Source organism: Hyaena hyaena, unplaced genomic scaffold (assembly GCF_003009895.1).
Source record: "Hyaena hyaena isolate Hyena2069 unplaced genomic scaffold, ASM300989v1 scaffold_851, whole genome shotgun sequence".
NCBI classification, from domain to species: Eukaryota; Metazoa; Chordata; class Mammalia; order Carnivora; family Hyaenidae; genus Hyaena; species Hyaena hyaena.
In genome coordinates, this window is record NW_024081483.1 from 338,733 (window position 1) to 357,571 (window position 18,839).

The 18,839-nt window shown below is 50.2% G+C and overlaps 1 protein-coding gene across 6 annotated transcripts in view; it reads right to left on the reverse strand.

Moving 5' to 3' along the window:
- The window catches only part of DPF3 (double PHD fingers 3), a 255,832-nt gene that overhangs the window by 162,673 nt on the left and 74,320 nt on the right, over positions 1-18,839 (reverse strand). The window contains exon 1 of one of the 6 annotated variants that reach the window (XM_039219941.1): positions 8,439-8,461. The exons of 4 other annotated variants lie outside the window; for them this stretch is intronic. In XM_039219941.1, coding sequence (XP_039075872.1) covers positions 8,439-8,446 — 8 coding nt within the window. In that variant the 5' untranslated portion in view covers positions 8,447-8,461. Of the gene's footprint in view, positions 1-7,104; positions 7,249-8,438; positions 8,462-18,839 lie in introns of those variants that run through there. One more of the 6 variants, XM_039219938.1, reaches the window with a different exon arrangement.

Consider the following 18,839-nt stretch of genomic DNA (forward strand, 5'->3'; position numbering starts at 1 on the left):
ACAGGATAGTGCCGAAGTCCTCCGTGGCCTCTCGCTCCAAGTAACATTATTAGGAACCATGAGGCACAGGAGAGGCTCTTGTTCAGGCTTCTTCTGCTCCCACTGCCCCCCTGTCCCCCTCATCCCCTGTCTCCTCTTCAGAATGTAATCAGAGGTAGCATAAGGTTCACAGATGCATCCCAGCCCTTGGCTACTTGGTAAGGACATGCTACCATGCCCTGGAGTGGAGGGATGGGGCTTGGCCCCTGATAGGCCCTTGTGGGAATCATGGGTGGACCTCAGTTCCAAGTCAAAGTTAGAACTTGGTCACTGTGGAACTTCAGCAAGTCTCTCCACCCCTCTGGGCCCCAGGCTCCCATCTCTTAAATGGAGACAATTACCTTCACATCTTCCAAATGACGGAAATATGCACAGAGCCATATCAAGGGATGAGGCAAGCCGGCCACACAGCACCCGGAGTCCAATATCACCACGATTAAAACATCATCAGAATTATGGAAGTTAGAGAAGCTTATATTTATCAGCATTATCTCAGGCAGAGAACTTTGATAAATAGCACCGTTTTGCATGGCACAGTCCCAGTTCACATCAAGGTGCAGGCATCATTATTAATAACTCCTGCTTTACCTCTCAAAAGTGCCCTTGCTTGGCTGGTAAATGATAAAGTCACTCTACTGATAAGCTGTTGGGGGTCAGAGAGAGGTAAGGGCCCCTCCACCCCAAACATGGTCAGTGAAGGCAGTAAATGGGTTTCTAAGAAGCCACATCCAGTTGGGTCAAGAGTTGGGGTGCAGGCCTGGGACCAGAACTGAGTAACTCAGGACAACACAGAAGAGACTTGCCCTCCTCTAGTTGTGCCCCATCAGGCTTCTGGCTCTCTTTATGGTTGTTAAACAAATACTTAGAGAATGTCAGCCAAAGTGTGAGCTCCCTGAGAGGCCCACAGACTTGGAGAAAAGAAGGGGCTTTGGAAAGTGCTATATATGAGCAGGAGACTTGCCAACAGGTGCCTACTACCTGCCTGCTGTGCTGAGCCCCCGACTTTCCTCCTCTTCATCTCCAGGACCAGGTATGGGCTTGGCCCTTCCTGGAGCCTGACGCTGACCCAACAGAACCCAGTAAGCACTCATTCTGGGGACCTGGACACAGGGGAAGCTAGGCTCTTCCTTCTGTTCTTCGAAACTCTTCCCCACAGGGCTGCACCTCTGCGCCTCTCCCACCAATCCTGCTAAGTGCAAAGGCGCAGGTGGGTGTGCTATGCTCTGGGACCTCCATCATTTGGAGAGCCAAGAAGCGAGTGAAAAGAAGGGTCCGGAAGAGCCAACTTGAGCTGTAGATCGAGGCCTGTAGGGGAGGAAGGCCGGACAGGCAGCTGATCAGAGGAAAGGCAAAAAAGAAGAAAGAGGAGGGGGAAGGAAGAGGTGGGGGACAGGAGTCAATATCAGTGGAGGGAGGGCGGCCTCTAGCACATGCCCCACAGCCATCAATATCTCTTCTCAGGACAGGTTATCTGGGGAATTTATGCTCTCTAATAATTACCTTGCAGAGAGTTCCACTTATCTTACCACAAGAATCTGCCAGTTGCCAGACACACAGGGTTCTGGTTAATTCCATCTACCCTGCCATCCACCTCTACCTCGTCTTCCCAGCTCCCCAGCTCCCCAAGTTCTGTGCTCTGACATCTAACCTCTCCCCTTGTCTCTCTGGCCTAGAGGAAGTTGAAGAAAGAGTGTCAAACACTTGCAGCAGATTTAAGGGCCCATAGAAGCTGACAGAGGGACTTGGAGGGCTCTCCCTTACTGACAGATATGAGAGATAAGGGGGCCCGGCCTGGGGATGTGCACACGGCTATAAACGGCTACATGGCAAGGGCAGAAGCATTGATGTGATTGTTTTCATCTTCACCTGATGCTATCAAATCCGGTTAACATTAATTTTATTTTCTTGTTTCCACAACCCTCCTCAGAGCCTTCTCTTCCCTCCTCTAGCCCTTGATGATGCTCCCACCAACAACGGTCAGGCCGCTTTCTCAATAACCATCCTATGCTGCCCTGGGTGGCTGGGATCCCTTTGAACACAAGTCTCAAACTCAACTGCGAGCTCCTTGCAGACAGAGCCCTTGGCTCATGGCTCTGGCACCAGGGCTGCCCCTGAGCCTCAGCAATGACAATACCACCAGCTAGCCCTTGCGGTGGGCCAGGCTCCCTTCTAAATGCATTAGAAAGAATAGTGCATTTCATCTTTGCAGTAACCCCATGAGGGAGACGCTATTACTGTCCCCTCTAACCCAGATGAGGACACTCAGCTCCAATCAGAGGCCCAGGCCCACACGGGGAACAGCCAAGTCAGGATTTGAACCTGGCATTCTCATCTCAGAGCCTAGACTCTTCAACACTACGTTCTGCACCACCTCGGCAGTAAATGTCTGCTGATTCATTGAAACCTCTTTTACCACACCTACCCACTTATTTATGCCACGCTGTTCTAAAAGAATAATTTTTAAAAATATTTTAATGTTTATTTACTTTTGAGAAAGAGAGGCAGAGATAGAGCACGAGCAGGAGAGGGGCAGAGAGAGGGAGACACAGACTCCGAAAGCAGGCTCCAGGGTCCGAGCTGTCAGCACAGAGCCTGAGGCAGGGCTCAAACTCACGAACTGTGAGATCGTGACCTGAGCCGAAGTCAGGTGTTTAACCAACTGAGCCACCCAGGAACCCCTAAAAGAATAATTTTTGTTACAGTAATAATAACACAAGCCAACAACGCAGGGTCCTTGAGCATGTATAGGTGCCAGTCACAGGCTAAGACCTTTCCACTTAGTCCTCACGCCCACCCTAGAGGCAGCTGCTATTACCAGCTGGCGACTCCACTCGCCAAGCCACCTCTCTGCCCCAGAAACACCGGCCTCAGGGCCTTGGCACCTGCGGGGCCCTGTCCAGGCACATTCCCCTCATCTCTCCAGGGTGCTGCTTGTGCTCTGTGGGCTCTGTGCACCCCCACCTTCTTGCGGCCTTCCCCGAACTCCTCATGTACAGCACTTGCTCTTTCTTTACCTACCCTTCCCCCCACCAACCCCCTGGTTGTACTTTGCCAACCACCAAAACTCATTTTATTAATCTTTACTTACTACCTGTCTCTCCACACTAGACACAGAAGCTCCCTGGGAGAGAGACTGCTCTAGTTTGTTCACCTCTGCATTCCCAGTGACTAGGGGTACCTGGCATACGGTAGTTGGATAAATAACACCCCCACTGGGCCTTACACAGTACTCAAGGCCCGCTCAGCTGGACACTCTGTCAAAGCCCTCTATCTGCCCTATCTCCACTCACCCAGTTTCAGCGTCCCAGCCATCTTGCGGAGTACTTTAGCATTTCATGGGACCCCACTACAAGGTAGAAAATGGTATCTTTATCGTTCCATCACAGATGAGGAAACAGGCTTAGAGAGGTGAAACAGCTGGCTCAAGACCACACCGAAGTAGGGTAAAATCAGTCCCCATTCTGCCTGCCTCCCTGAGGCCGTGATATTAATCATTCTGCCACAGAGCCTCTGGCCGGGTGTCCTGGGTAACTCACCTCTCTCCACCCATGTACCCCTAAATACCCGCCGCCTTCCTTCTCCCCTAGCCCTTGCTTCTCTGGGCCAATTCTCTTCCGCTGGCCCTTCCAGGCATTCTCTCTCCACCACTCTTCTCCCAGCCCTGTGCCCCCAGGAGCATGTCCCACATGGTCAGCCACTTGCCATCTCCCCTCTGCTTCTACAGCCTAGGTCAACGGTGAATGCCAGCAGCAGGTCAGAGGGAAGAAAGAGAGCAAGATGAGGCACTTACTCCCCGAGCCACTCCCTTGATGGGTCTACCGAAGGTCACAGCCCCCATCAGGCAGCCCTCTCCATAGGGCTCCCCTCTCCCCTTGACCTAGCCCCCAGGGTAGCACTATATCTTACCTCGTACATTCCCCTGCCCACACTTGTATAAATAGCCATCTTATTAGACACACCTCAGTTTACTCCATGGGAATCTGCTGCTTTCTGCTGGAACTCTGGCTCTCCACCACACAAATGCCACCTGGCCTCTCTGCCCCCTCCCCCCCACCCCCCACTGTCATTGCCCCCTGCCCTGCCCCCTGCCCCCTGCCCCTTGCAGCTGCCCCTGCCAGGCTCTTCTCCACTGCCTGCGTTGTTGTCTCCCTCCAAGACCTATAAATAAATGCTGACTTGCTGGCTTGAAGGTTTGCCCTGGCAGCCTGCACTCTTTGCCTGAGCTTCACCAGCCCCTTTGCTAACCACCGAAGCAACACCGGGGAAAGAGGGAAACACTAGGGAGGTTCTCTAAGCACACGAGAAGCTGTCCACCCATGACTAGAATGACAACAGAGGTCATCAGGTCCAATGGGGGTCCCCTTCGCTAGGATCAGGCTTGTCCCATGCAGGGTGTTGGAAGATTTTATAGGCGATGTGCTGTTAGTGCAAACAAAGCTGACATCACCGCCTCAATAATCGTCATACAATTTGTCAGGCAGCTGCTTTGTGCCAGGTACCGTACTCAACCACCATCGGTGCTTTATATTAACAGATGAGGAAACTAAAGTTCACAGAGGATGGGAATTTAACCGAAGCCACAGAGCTACTCAGGGGCAGAGCTGGGATTAGAGCACAGCTCAGCCCAAACCCGCAGACTTCTTTCCCCACCGGTCCACAGTGCCTGACAGCCAGTCCCTTTCTTCTGCAGGAGAGCCACATGCTCAAAGCCGGGCAGGCAGCTCGGAGACACTCGCCACCTGTGACCAGAAGAGGGTCAGGTGGATGGGGTGTGGGGTAGGAAAAAGAGTGTGGAGCGCTCCATGCCGCCTGCAGTCACTGTGTCCAAGGGGCATGGCGTCACTTGGCCACAGCAGGCACTACCCAGCCCAGGGGCCTGGAACATGCCCCCACTGCTCCTTCCTGCACAGCCAGCGGGGAGCCATGAGCTTGTCCTTGGGCACACACCAGCATGTCAACAAAACACGCCTGCGGGCCCTAGCCCAGGACAGTCACAAGGAAACTCTGAAGGGCAGAGCAGAGGGACCAGGCGGCAACAAAAAGGGAGGAAGGCTTCCTGCTACAGGACCTGGAGCTGAGCTGTGTTTCCTCAAGTGCTCCCTACAGCCAAAATTTATGTTCCCCTTAACACAATTCAAGGACTAAGGGGTTTTGTTTTGTCTTTTCTGGAAGGCAATGGAAAAAAGAAAAAAAAAACAAATTTCTTGTGTCAGTATTGTTGCAGACAAACATCGTCACTCATGAGGATGCAAGCGTGCGCGCACACGCGCGCGCGTGCGCACACACACACACACACACACACACCAGCTCTGGCATCACACAGCCCCAAACAGCCTTCACTTCAGTACTGGCTCTCCTGGGCTCCCAGAGAAACCAGCTCTGCACAGCCTCCTGACCTCGGTCCACATGACTGCTGGCCGGCTCTCCCTCCCTGGAATAACAAAGCACTCCCAGGACCTGGCAGCAGTGACACCTGCTTCTGCAGACCATCCCACCCCCACCAAGCTCGGGTGTCGCCGCAGCCCTGATGTGTCCTGACAGGATGAGCTCCAATTAGCAGAGGCCATTTCCAGCACTCCAGCATGAGAGGGGGCCCAAATTGCCAGAGCTGTCCTGAACCTCCTCTCCCCCAGCACCTCCAAATCTGAGATCACTCATGGGACATCTCTAGGTGAATGGTTTCTTACAGCACTGCACGGACTGGAAAGCATCCAGAACAAAGAGTGTCCTTTAAAAGAAAACAAAAACAAAAACAAAATAAGGCTGAACTACAAAACTGAGTTCTGTCCTAAAATCTGTGCAGTCCTGGAATCTGAGGGCTCTCGCTCCAATCAAAAACACTCTCTATCCCTCCCATTGAACGCCAAAAACTGAATCTCTCCTAAAGATAGGAGGTCGGCAAACATGATTAGACCCAATTAATGTATGGAGAAACTGAGAACGAAAGAAGGAAAATCAGTAGAATTTCCTTGCTCTGACCACTGCTACAAATGAAGTAATAACTTGAGAGGGATCTGAAGAAGGAAACCAAAAGTGTCAGACAGCAGCCGGGGGGCAATTTAACAAAGCTGCAGCAGCGCGTAGGAACCGGCCAGGCAAAGACCGCGAGGGCTGGAAAGACATTTCTGGGGATGGCAGGAGCGGGAGACAGCTGGGGTCACTTGCCTTCCATTCATTACATAGCATGAGGCTCATCAGTGGTAAATTCTCGTCTCTCTCACAAAAGCAAGACATAAAAGAAAGCAAAAGGGAAGAAGCATCCACACAAGCTGCCATATATTAGGGACACTGGCAATTTCTAGACAGGCAAAGGCCATAGGGGACCCCTGCCGCTTCACACCGAGTGTACGTCTATCATCACGCCCCTCCTCCCCATCTCTCTGGTCCGTGCTCAGGGAGGGAAGAAAGGAAATTTTCAAGCCTGCACCCATCGTCCACCCTGGATCACCAGCTGGGCCATTTGGAGCATCCAAAGGTGGGGTGTGGGAAGCCCCAGGGGAAAGGGACATCTCCAGAGATCACCATCCCCACCTCCTGCTCGGCGCCCGGGGCTCCACTGGATAGAAGACACCGACAAATTCAGCAAGAATTTAGCCAGGCCTACCCACAAGTCCAGATGGGAGATGTTAAGTGAGATAGACAGTTCTATACTATTTTTACCTGCAGGAGTAAATTCCTTGCTGTCGACCTGGGGTTTCTTGCAGCCCCTCTGTCTACCCTGCTGCCCCTGGTTGGGGTTCATAAAGGTGCTCCTGGCCTGAGTGACAGTCATTCACTCATTTAGCCAGTAAATGTTTAAGGAGCGCCTGGTCTGTGCCACAGCACACCTGCGACGGGCAGCACACCATGTAAGTGAGCAGCAAGGGAGCTGGGTTTGAGTCCTGGCTCCTCATTCATTTACTGTCTGATCCTCAGACCTCTCTGAGGCTCACTTCCCTCATCTGCAAAGTGGGGGCGATTACAGGACCCTCCTCCTCCTCCTCGGATCGCTGAGAACCGATGATATAACCTCACCACGAGTGAGTAGTCAACAGTGGCTGCTGTTACTGTGACACGGGGTCCCACCTTCCACTAGCTGCTACCATCAGTGGTGGAAAAACACGGCTCATGAGTTAACTCCCACATAGGATCGTCTGTTCCACTGGCTTCTCTGTCCACAGAGACAGAGCAGAATGCATTAAAAAATAAAATAGCTCAATGGCATCGGCTCAGATTGGCCCCCCACCCCCACCAATCAGCTGTCTAGCGAGCAGGGTCAGTGGTCAGAAGCACAACCACGAGTGTGTGGATAGTTCAGTACAAAACCACCCTCCCCCGCAGAAACCTAACTCTAGCACAGACCTGCCCAGTAGTGGGTGGAGGGCACCTATCCCCTTTGTTTAAAGGGCACTGGGTCATAAAGGAAGAGGAGTCAGCTGCAACTTTAGAATATTCAACAGGCCGTGTGGGAAGGCGGTGTGTTGGGCTCGTACTGCTCCCGCAACAAATTACCACAAACCTGATGGCTTCAAACAACACAAACTTACTATCTTACAGTTCTGGAGGTCAGAAGTCCGAAATGAGTTGCAGAGGGCTAAAATCAAGGTGTTGGCAGGGACGCTTTCCTTCCGGAAGCTCTAGGGGAGAATGCGTTCGCTTGTGTTTCCCAGCTTCTAGAGGCTGCGTGCATTCCTTGCTTTGGTGGTCCCTTACCTCCACTGTTATCACTTGGACTTCCGCTTCTATCATCGTATGGCTGCCTCTGACTCTGACCTTCCTGCCTCCCTCTTATAAGGACCCCTGTGATTACACTGGACCCACCCATAGACTCCAGGATAATCTCCCCAGCTCGAAGTCCTTGATTTAATCATGTCTGCAAAGTCCCTTTTACCTTGTAAGGTAATGTTTTTATAGACTCCAGGCATTAGGATGCAGACATCTTGGAGGGGCTCCTATTCTGTCTACCTAAGGTGGGTTCTGCTGAAAAATGCACTCGACGGTGCAATTGTAGGAATGTAGGAAATGGTGACGGACTGTAGGAAATAAGGTTCTGCCCTTCACTCAAGAATACTGAAAACATCTTGCTTTGCAGCAAAAATCTAATTAAAGTACCAAGTGTATGGTGCCTAAGAGACATGTCTATGTGAACTTCTATTTCCCCAACTGAAATACTACCTTTGCAGTGTCCTTGTATCATAAGGAATAAAGGGGAAAATGCACCCAGAATCCTTCACTCCACACTAGTATGTGGCCACCTACGAGCTGCCCACTACTTCCGTTAGCCCATTACTTTGGTTCTATCAGGCCCAGTGACTAACTAAACCAGCTTGATATGAACTACTTGTCAGTCGGCAAATACTAGCAAAGCCCTGTCAGGCCCGAGGAATCAGAGGGGCTGCCTCAGCCCAATGCAGACTGACCTTTTCATGCCGAGGTCTGAGGGGCCCCCACAGAGACACCCAAAGATCTGGATTTATGATCAGAATTTCCTAGGCCAGACATGGTCCAGGGACGGGGATCTGTTTACTTTCTGCAGAAAGAAGACAAGTGTGAGACCCAAGCAATTTTCCACAAACCCAGTCTCCATTCCCCTACACGGCTTCTCCTGCAAACCATGATGTTATTTTTAATCGTATCGTGATTACTCTGGGCTATGGGCTGTAGTCAACAATTCCCAACATGAATCTCTCTACCTTCCCATCTTGTAGATGGGTGAACTGAGGCAGTTACCAAAGGAACAAGGATTTTATCTTACAACAACATTGTGCGTCATTTGCTTTTATCACTGAAGTATCTCAGGTGAGGTTAAAAAAAGAAAGAGAGCTTTAGAATTCGAATCTCAGATCTCAAGCTAATTAGCTGTGTGACTGTGGGAAAATTGCATAACTTATCTGAACATCCCTTTCTTTATCTGTAAAAGGACACAGGAAAATCAGCCTCTCGCAGCGATTGCATGGATTAAACATCACATACAACCCTGAGCATGTAGGATTTGGGGAGCACTGACTGTGTCTCAGGCAGTATGCTAAGCACTGCATGTATATTAATTCATTTAATTATTACAACAACTCTGTGAGACAGGTCTTATCATTTCCATTTTCCCAGAATGTAGGCCTCTGGAGGGCAGGGCTATTTCCTGCATCTTCAGCCCTAACTCAAATACACTGTAATAAATGCAATGTAGAAGCACTGTTGCTGAGAAAAAGATTGAGAGATCAGTGGAGAATGGAATCAATCTGGAAGGTTTCAGAAAGGTGGAATCTGGAAGGTAGGCAGAATTAGAGAAAAGGAGGAAGGAGAGAGGGCAGATCTTCCCACGGGGGTAAGGCGAGGTGGAGAAGTGACAGGTAAGGCATGTAGGAGACAGGACTAAGTGTGGCACATGGATAGGAGACAGTAAAACTACTCTTAATGACCCTATCTACATCTATGAGACATATATGAAAAGAAAATGGCCCTTCCCTATCAACCTCACTGGATTGTTCTAGCAAATGAGATAGGGGGTGAAGGTTCTTGGATGCTTTCCACCATCAGCGATTCTACGATCCCTATACTTTCCATTATAGGGAAATGAGTTGTATTTATCCATAGTTTCTAGTGGTTTTATAAATATGTCCTTTTACGTGCTTCATTTGCCCTTTTCCTAGTTTCCTTTTAACATTCTGCTCTCTGGTAGATATTTTCAACAACAACAAAACTCCAAGGTAGGAAACAGTTAAAAGCCATCCTTGATGGTGAGGAAAAAAACTGTTGCTCAATCCTAAGAGAGCTGGTATTTCTGGCACTAAGGAATACATGTGACTGAGGTCAGACCTGATCTGCCTGATTTACTCTCTGAGACCAAAGTTCCAATGGAGACCTCTGGGTCCCCACTAGGCCACCACAGGGGGCTGCCAGCGGCAGAGAATAAAGCCTGGTCTGCCCAGGGTGGGAAGTCAGAGGCTCCACACCAGAAGTACGGCTCTGCCGGGCCCGGGTTCCCGCCTTGGGCCAAGTCGTGGGATCCGTGCAGCCGAGCTCCGAGCCCCAGTCGGCAGAGCTGAGAGGGAGCCCTTCACGCCGGCAGCTCCTCCTCCAGCAGCAGAATGTGGTGGGAAGTTCACGGAGGGCTCTGCACACTTCGGGCCTCTCCTGGGTTCCTGTCATGCCCCAAACAACAAAAACTTTGAAAGTCTCCGCTCTGGACAGAGCATTCAACTTCCTTATACCCGAGCATCTCGAGAGTGAGCAGGCAGCAGTGAACGGCCGCCTTGGCCCACCCGGCACTGTGCTCCCCGCATCCTGGGCACAGTGGAAGGGGGTCAGGCGTCAGGGGCAGCTACTACTCAAATGCGGAGGAAGGACAGAAAGGGGGGCAGGGGGCAGCCCGGGTCACGCTCGGGGTCCTGGGTCTTGCTTTCCAGGGCTAGTCCAGTCCTTCCGCCAGCCCCTCCCCCTGTGGAGGTCACAGGTTTGTCTGCCTCCCGGCCGCCCCTCCCCCTCCCTGCAGTAACAATACCTCCATTTTCCTCTCCCCCACCGCCGGTTGAGTAAAATCAGTCCCGCTCCATCCTGCAACTTTCCAGACAGGCTTGTGACTCCGGGAGAAAACCACCTCCCCGGCCCGAGTGAGGGAAACTCAGGTCCATCCTAGAGTCTCTGTGGCAATGCGGTGCTTTCTTTCGCTCCGTGTGGAAACGCTGATAAAAATGTTTACCTGAAAGCTGCTGGGAGACCCCCAGGCAGCAGGCCTGTCTGCAGAGGAGGCCCATGAGAGGGAAGCAGAACTGAGAGGAAAGGGGAGAAGGAAGGGGTTCGGATGACCTTGTTGAGCCCTTAGACCTGGTCCCAGGTGAAGCAGACGCACTCCTGAACTTCCTGTTACAGGAGCCCGGATGTTCCTCTGTGTGCTCCAGCAGGGTGACTTGGAGTTCTTGTCATTTGCAACCTGAAAAAACCCTGACTGATGCACACTTCAGAGTTTGATTTTACCAGCAAATTCTACACAATGCTGAAGAGGAACTGCCCACCCCCACTACCACCACATACACGCACAGCTCTGGGCTTCTCAAATGCTACCCAAATGCTTTTGAGATAAAGATGGTCATCAGATGCCACATATCCAACCTGAGTGTGGGGCAGGCAGGGGATGTTGGAGACGGCAGCTCAGCGAACTGTGGCTTGCCATAGTCCCCACCATTCCCTATGGTCTCCCATCAAGTGCATTTTCCTCATTCCCTTTACCTGCCTGGTCCCTTTAAGTACATAAATTTGTCATCCCTTAGAAATGGATGGCTGAAAGGATGGATGGGTAGAGGATCATTTGATTATTCAATGGATAAACCAGTGGATAGATGAGTGGATGGGCAGACACCAAGTGGTTATGTATTTGCAAGCTGAGCCTGCCTACAAACAGGCACAACACAAATAATGACATGCAGTCAGGGACTATTTGACAATACGGGAAAGAAAATAGCCACAGACTTAACTTCCGTGTGGCTTCGGTCTCTGGAATCAGGGAGATGACTCTCTGGGTAGCACTCACCCCACTGTCGTTCTCCTCTCCCCCCCCCCCCCCCCCCCCCCCCCCCCCCGGCCAAGATGGTTCCCACAATCCCACCGACAGTGCAGCACAGGGAGAAACCATTCCTGCATTCACAGGCAGCTGCCTCAGAAGAAAACCTGGCCTGAGGAAGTGGCCTCCCCCTCAGTCCCCAGCAACTACTCGGATCTGGACACCAGCCACAGAAACAGAAAGAGCTGCAGAGAATGCAGGCAGTGTTTTGGTGCCTGGACTTGGGGTAATCGTCAGCAGTGTCCACAAATGTATCCACGAGGCTCACCCCAGGTGGCTCAAAGAACTGAGAAAAAAGTAGAAAGACAGTGACAGTGGAGCTCAGAGCCTCAGCCACCAGGCTAGAGGCATCGGCACGACTTTGGGGAGGTAGTTGGTGATTCACATAGAACCATGCTGTGAACTATTCACTGTGGTTGGGTGTGCTCACGGTTCAGGCAACTGCTGGCTTTGGAAACTACACAGCATTCACTCCACTGTGAACCGTATTCCCCTTTCATTGTCTTTGTCAAGTCATCACAAAGTTCTGAGCATAAGAATCCCTCTTTTCCTGGGTCAGACCAGGAAAGCAGCACTCATGCTGAGTGGCACCTGGGCCAGGCCTGTTCAGGCTGGGTATGTCACCCCAGGCGCGAGGCACGAAACACACGATGTGAGGGCTCTGCATCTCATCTATCCATCGAGCCAGGAAATGAATGCGTAGAACAGTGGGAGAAAATAGAGCTGCACACATAAATACTCCAAGCGCATAAAAGAAGGGTAGCTGCTGAGGGGGTAAGAAGTACTAGCTTCCTCAGGAATAATCCTTCCTGGTAGATACCCTCCCTGCCCAGCATCCACTTTCCAGGTGACTCAGCCCCAGAGCTGAGGAAACAAAAGTGTGGAACAAGCCATGGAAAAATAGACTCCCACTGAGGAGCAAAGAAGGCACCACTAGGGGCGCCTGAGTGACTTAGTCGGTTAAGCGGCCGACTTCGGCTCAGGTCATGATCTCATGGTTCGTGAGTTCAAGCCCTATGTTGGGCTCAGTGCTGACAGCTCAGAGCCTGGACCCTGCTTCGGATTCTGTGTCTCCCTCTCTCTGCCCCTCCCCTGCTCACATTCTGTATGTCAAAAAAAAAAAAAAAAAAAACCACATTAAAAAAATTCTTTTTAAAAACAAGGCACCAACAAATGTGAGTACCAGCGAGCAAATGGTCTCTTCCCTGTTGCTGACAGAACAGCTTGGCATGCAGGACTGTCATCAGCCCTTGGAACACCACAAAAGACACGATACCACAAAAGACTGACGCATGGTCTCTCCCCTCAACATGCTTACATTTGAGAGAGGCCACAGGACCCATGAGTGTATAGTCCTAATAAACTGCAGACACCCCAGAGTCAAGAGTCCTGGGTTCTCATCCTGCTCTGCAGCTTTGGGCTTGAAGCCCACCAGTGAGTTTTCTGGGCTTCAGTTTCCTTGCCGGCAATTGAGACCCCTCACAGCTCAAAGGTGTGAGCTCCTGGCTCCCAGATGAGCTCATCTTCAAGGGGCTGCCCAGTGTTCAGACACCACACTTCGGGAGAGACATGGAGACATTCATGTTTAGAATCAGCTCCTGGGAGCAGAGGGAAAGACGCTGAGCCCTGAACCCCTCCTGGCAGCCCACAGGTCAATGCCCCCAAGCAGCCCAAGACTGAGACACACTTTTTAAATTTTGTTAAGTTTATTTATCTTGAGAGAGAGAGCACGAGTGGGGGAGGGTCAGAGAGAGAGAATCAGAAGCAGGCTCCGCGCTGTCAGCATGGAGCCCAATGTGGGGCTCGATCTCACAAAACTGCAAGGTCATGACCTGAGCTGAAATCAAGAATCGGATGCTTAACCAACTGAGCCACCCAGACGCCTCCACATTTTTTATTGTCCTCGCATACATGTATTTTCAGCCTTGGGTGTTTGTTTTAACTTACCAGGAGGAAAGAATTTTGATTCTTTTAAAATATACACAAAAGGGATGCATTTGTTTATTCTGCAGAATGTCTTTTCAGATACAACTAGTGAGGAACAAGGTTCCAAACCCTCCTTTTCTCTCGGCTCCTGTGAGTGCTATTCTTCTGAGGTGATTTCTCCAAAGACCACAAATGGCCAGGATCTCCTATTTCTCATCTCATGGCCTGTCTCAGTTTGATACCGTGGTCAGGGGCAGCTGTCACATTATTCTTCAGGACCTCGGTGCTCCTGTGTCCACATCCTGCCGCCATCAGCCCTGTGGAGGTGCAGGGTCCCTGCTCACTGCCCACCTTGCCACCCACCCCATGCAGTCAGGTCACCAGATGAAATAAGGATTCTCAGTTAATTTGAGTGTTAGATCAAGAACATACATTTTTTTGGAGCGTTTGGGTAGCTCTGAGAGTTAAGCGTCCAGCTTCGACCCAGGTCATGATCTCACAGTTTGTGAGTTCAAGCCCCAGGTCAGGCCCTGTGTTGACAGCTCAAAGCCTGAAGGCTGCTTCAGATTCTGTGTCTCCTTCTCTCTCTGCCCCTATCCCGCTCACACTCTCTCTCAAAAATACATAAACATTAAAAAAAAAAAAAACACATATATTTTTAGTATAACAATTGCCTTTCCAGGCAGCAAAACTGAGGCGGGTCCCTTCCAAGGATAGAAAAATTCTCTCCTAAGCTTCTCTCACAGAGCCTCAGCCCAGTGGCCTTTGTGTCCCTGGATTCAAAGAAGTCTGCCTTTGCCTCTTTCAGGGTGAGCTATGAAGGCCATGGCTGCCATGGTAGTTCCCATTTGGATGCCAATGGTGCTTGGTCAAAAAACTGCTTATTGGTAGAGTCAAAAACATTTCTACACAGAGCTATGAGCCCCGGTGCAGAAGGATCTGGTGGGGGCAGGGAGAGAAGGAGAGAAATGTAATAGGCACTACCGTCAAAGCCTCTAGGGGAGACCTCAGTCTGGAACATCTCATTTAAAAAAAAAAAAAAAAAAAAGGTGTCACCTGGCAAAGGCTGCCACATGGGCCATGAACTTCTAGTTCTAAATTCTGGCTATAAGAAATAAGCCAAGCGTATCCTCCAGCTCCGGGTTCCTTAAGGGTCAAGAGGGTTAAACAACACCTGCGGTTCTTTTACCTGCCTCCCTGGGCACCTGGAGTGGAAGAGCCTTGAGGGCAGCACTGGTGCCCTTTTCTCTCGTCACCATATACCCAGCATCTAACAGGGGCCCCAGCCTCATGGTGAGCCGTCGATGAGCTTTTGATCAATGCATGAATGACTGTCTACATTATCCACCATGTCCCAACAAGTATCACGAGTTTATAGTGCAAAGTGTTCTGAACAACTCAGATGAGAAACCCAAACATTCAAGGGCTGGCCTGAATGACCTCGGAGGTCATCTGCAACACCAGGGGCCCTTGAGCCTGTTCTATCCGGGCAAGTAACTTCCCTGAAAGAATTTCAAACACTTTCTTCAACACCTTAGCTCAGGTTGAAGTCCCTAGCCTGTGCCCAGCACTGGGCAATAACCCCAGGATGGAAGTGTGCAGAGAAGCCCAAACCAGGTACACCAGGGACCAAAACCCAGAGCAAAAGCACCCAGGTGGGTAGGGATCCAAGCAAGGAACAAGAGAAATACTTGAAGATTCAGCGTGGCTGTCCGGGACACACACACTCACACAAACACAAAGATCCTCCTTCCAGATCCACACTGCACCCCCTTCTCCGCCCCCCATCCCATCATTGTGTGACAGTGCTCCTTTGTGGAACAGAACAATAGGCACATTATGCCAACCTATAATTATCCTAGGAGAAGCGATAGTGAAGTCAAGGCATTACGTGAACATTGGGATACTGGATAGCATCCCACAAAAACAACAACAAAACAACAACAATCCACAAAATCCCTAATTCAAATAAAGACTGAAAGCTGCCCCAAGCCAGTACCCTTTCACATTTATAGGAGGATGGGATTTTTTTTTCTTTCCATGTGATTATTTAAGCACAAGGCCTTCTTTCACTGGAATTGGTAGAGTACTGGGGGCAGGGGGTGGGAGGTTTTTGTTGTTGTTGTTGTTGTTGTTGTTGTTTTTCAATAAGGAGGCAGAGAGTAAAGGAAGTGAAGGGCGGGAGCCAAGGCTATAGGGTGTTACCCACAGGCTGCCCACAGAGGTAGCTGGGTCTCAGTCCACTCAGTGAGTCCATTCCATTAACAGAGCTTCCTTCCCACTACTACTCCAACAAAACTAGTGTCCAGGGACGTGGGTGTGAAACACACAGAGTCTTGGGTGGTATCCTGGAAAAGACAAGGACCGAAAATACAATCCGAATATCTAGTTCCCCTCTGTCTGCCGTAACTAGATGCTTCTGTGGCTTATTCAATACCTATGTGTTCCATCGCTGCCACATGCGAGGAGGCATCAAGCCAGCACCAGAGGAAAATTAACAAAGACAGTCACTTTCCCCTCGGAGTCTCAGTTTCCTGAGAGTCCCTACCAGCTCTGGGGACGCACGTGCATGTGCGCCCACGCACACACTCATGCTTTCAAATTCAAGGTGCAGCCCCAGGCTGGTGGGGGGCCGCACTGACGAAGGCCATCTCCATAGGCCATCACTGAGGAAGGAGAGGACCTGCCGCTTCTGAAACAGAGGTGAAGCCAGAACTCTCCGAGCAAAGGAGCAGAAGCTGCCAGCTGGGGGCACACAGGGTCATCTTTGTGAGGGTGTGGAAAATGGATGGTTTATTTTTCAAACACATCCCTAGTTTCTAAGCAAAGGTCTCTCTTCTCTTTCAAGGGAAGCCTTCCTCCTGAACCACAGCCCCACACGCTCTACCTCTTCTGGACCCAGTCAACCCTCCTTCCCTCTCAGGCCCCCCTTTCTTTCCCCTTCTCCACACGCTAACGTAGGGATGGCATGAGAAGGCCATTAATCATCAAAGAACCCTTCTAGCAATGATCCAACCCTCTTCCTTATGTTTACTGAAAAGCTCCTCAAACATGTCATATGCTCATCTGTCCATTCCATTTAGAAGCCATGAACCATCCTTCCTCTGAAGCCACTGGTTCTTAGTGACTCATTTCCTCCTTTTCTTGCCAAATCCATAAGCCACTCCTGGTCATCACACCAATTGACCACCATTTGACAGTATAAGCCACATATTCTTTGAAATGCTCAGAACCTTGATTTCACCCATTTGTTTGGATCCCTCGGTGAACACCTCCATGCCGCGCCCAGTGGCAGTGGGATATGGCAGTAACAGGAGCTGGTCCTTACCTTCCGCTCATCTCTGCACACCTACTATTGATGGCTTGCCCTACATCAGCCAAAGGGCTTTAAAGGACTCAAAGTGTGTCCATGCTCATTACCCTTGCAGTCACAAAGCCCAGTCCTGCAAACTTTGGAAAACCACCTTACACTGTAATAATTTTCTCAGTGGAGAAGAAGAGAGCCTATATCCTTGCAACCGACACTGTTCCAGAAGTGCAGAAAACCAGTGACGGAAGTACCACCAAATGACTTCTGGAGTGTGACATGATTTTGTGTGTCATTCCTTCCCAGAGTCCTCTGCTCACTGCCCCGTCTCCCTCAGTGTTTTGCTGTGCACCTTATCACAGAGTTCACTGCAGCTGCCTGTAAGCTGTGAGCTCCGGGAGGGCGGGGAATAGTCTCAGCTCTATTCTGTCCCCCTAACTGTTGAATGCTTAAACATTTGTTGAAAGGCAGCAAGAGCAGGAGGAATTCGGCATTCAAACTCATCTCTACACTGTTCCTCGAGATGCACCTTTGGAAAAGTGTCTTCAGATTTATTTCTGGCATGGCCTGCCTTCAGGGTCAAGACAGTGAGTTTTCTCTGACCTTGGGCATTTCAGAGGCCACCGGGACACCACACTGAACCGTCCAGGCAGGACCATGAAGCAAACACTTCACCGATTCAGGATACAAATTTAAGGAGTCTGTGTCACTTAGTAATTCTGTAACTGCCTTCCTTCCTTACTGCATGCCCTCTGGCAAGCTCCTTAAGATATTTGTCCCTGCTCTCCCATCAATAAAATAAAGATTAAAGTACATGTATCCTAGGATTGTTGTGAAGATTTGACAAACAAGCACTAGGAAAAGTGCCTAGCGCTGGGCTTAATATGTTAGCAGAGCATCAATATATCCTTCTTTATCATGATGATTGTTAGTCACAGGTTAGAAACGGTTTTATTTGACTTATTTATTTAACTTATGTTTATATTGACTCCAACATAACTTTGATACTGCCCTTTTGAATTGGCTGGTTTTGACAGAATGGCCTTTTGACAATGCCTCAACAATAATCCATGAAACTGTCAGCTCTTAGGGGCACCTGGATGGCTCAGTCACTTAAGCATCTGACTTGATTTCGGCTCAGGTCATGATCTCACAATCTGTGAGATCGAGCAGGGTGTAGGGCTATGTACGGAAGGCACGGAGCCTACTTGGGAGTCTCTCTCCCTCTCTGCCTGACTCCCCCAAGAAAATAAATAAATAAACATTTAAAATAAAACTTTCAGCTTTTAAAATATATGAGGTCGGGGCACCTGGGCGGCTCAGTTGGTAAGTGTCCGATTCTTGGTTTCAGCTCAGGTCGTGATCTCGTGGTTTGTGAGTTCAAGCCCCACAGCAGGTTCCGTCCTGACAGTGCAGAGCCTGCTTGGGATTCTCTTGCTCTCCGCCTCTCTCTGCCCCTCCTTCCCTCGCTCTGTCTCTCTCTCAAAAATAAGTAAATAAATTTTAAAAAAAATTTTAAATATGAGGTCATGTGAGAAACAAATTATTTCTCCCTCCCTCCCTGCGGTCATGAGGTCACCTAACCCCAACCTTAGGGATGGGGAAAGACAAGCTCAGAGATGGGGTTAGGGATGCAGTGGGGTGAACTTGAGGACTGACTGATGCTCACATTATTTTAATTTTTCACCCCCACCTGCCACTATAGCATCAAAATGCCCCACTTTGTGAAGGGGGACAAGGGGGAAGGAGGGAGAAAAAAGGACCCAGAACTGAGTGAACATTTTTATCTTTTTAATGTTTATTTATTTTTAAGACACATAGAGCGAGAGCGAGAGTGAGAGCGAGAGCGAGAGAGCGCGCGCAAGTGGGGGAGGGGCAGAGAGATTGAGGGAGACACAGAGTCTGAAGCAGGCTCCAGGTTCTGAGCTGTCAGCACAGAGCCCGACACGGGGCTCCAACTCATGAACTGTGAGATTATAACCTAAGTGGAAGATGGATGCTTAACCAACTAACCCACCCAGGTGCCCCTGAGTG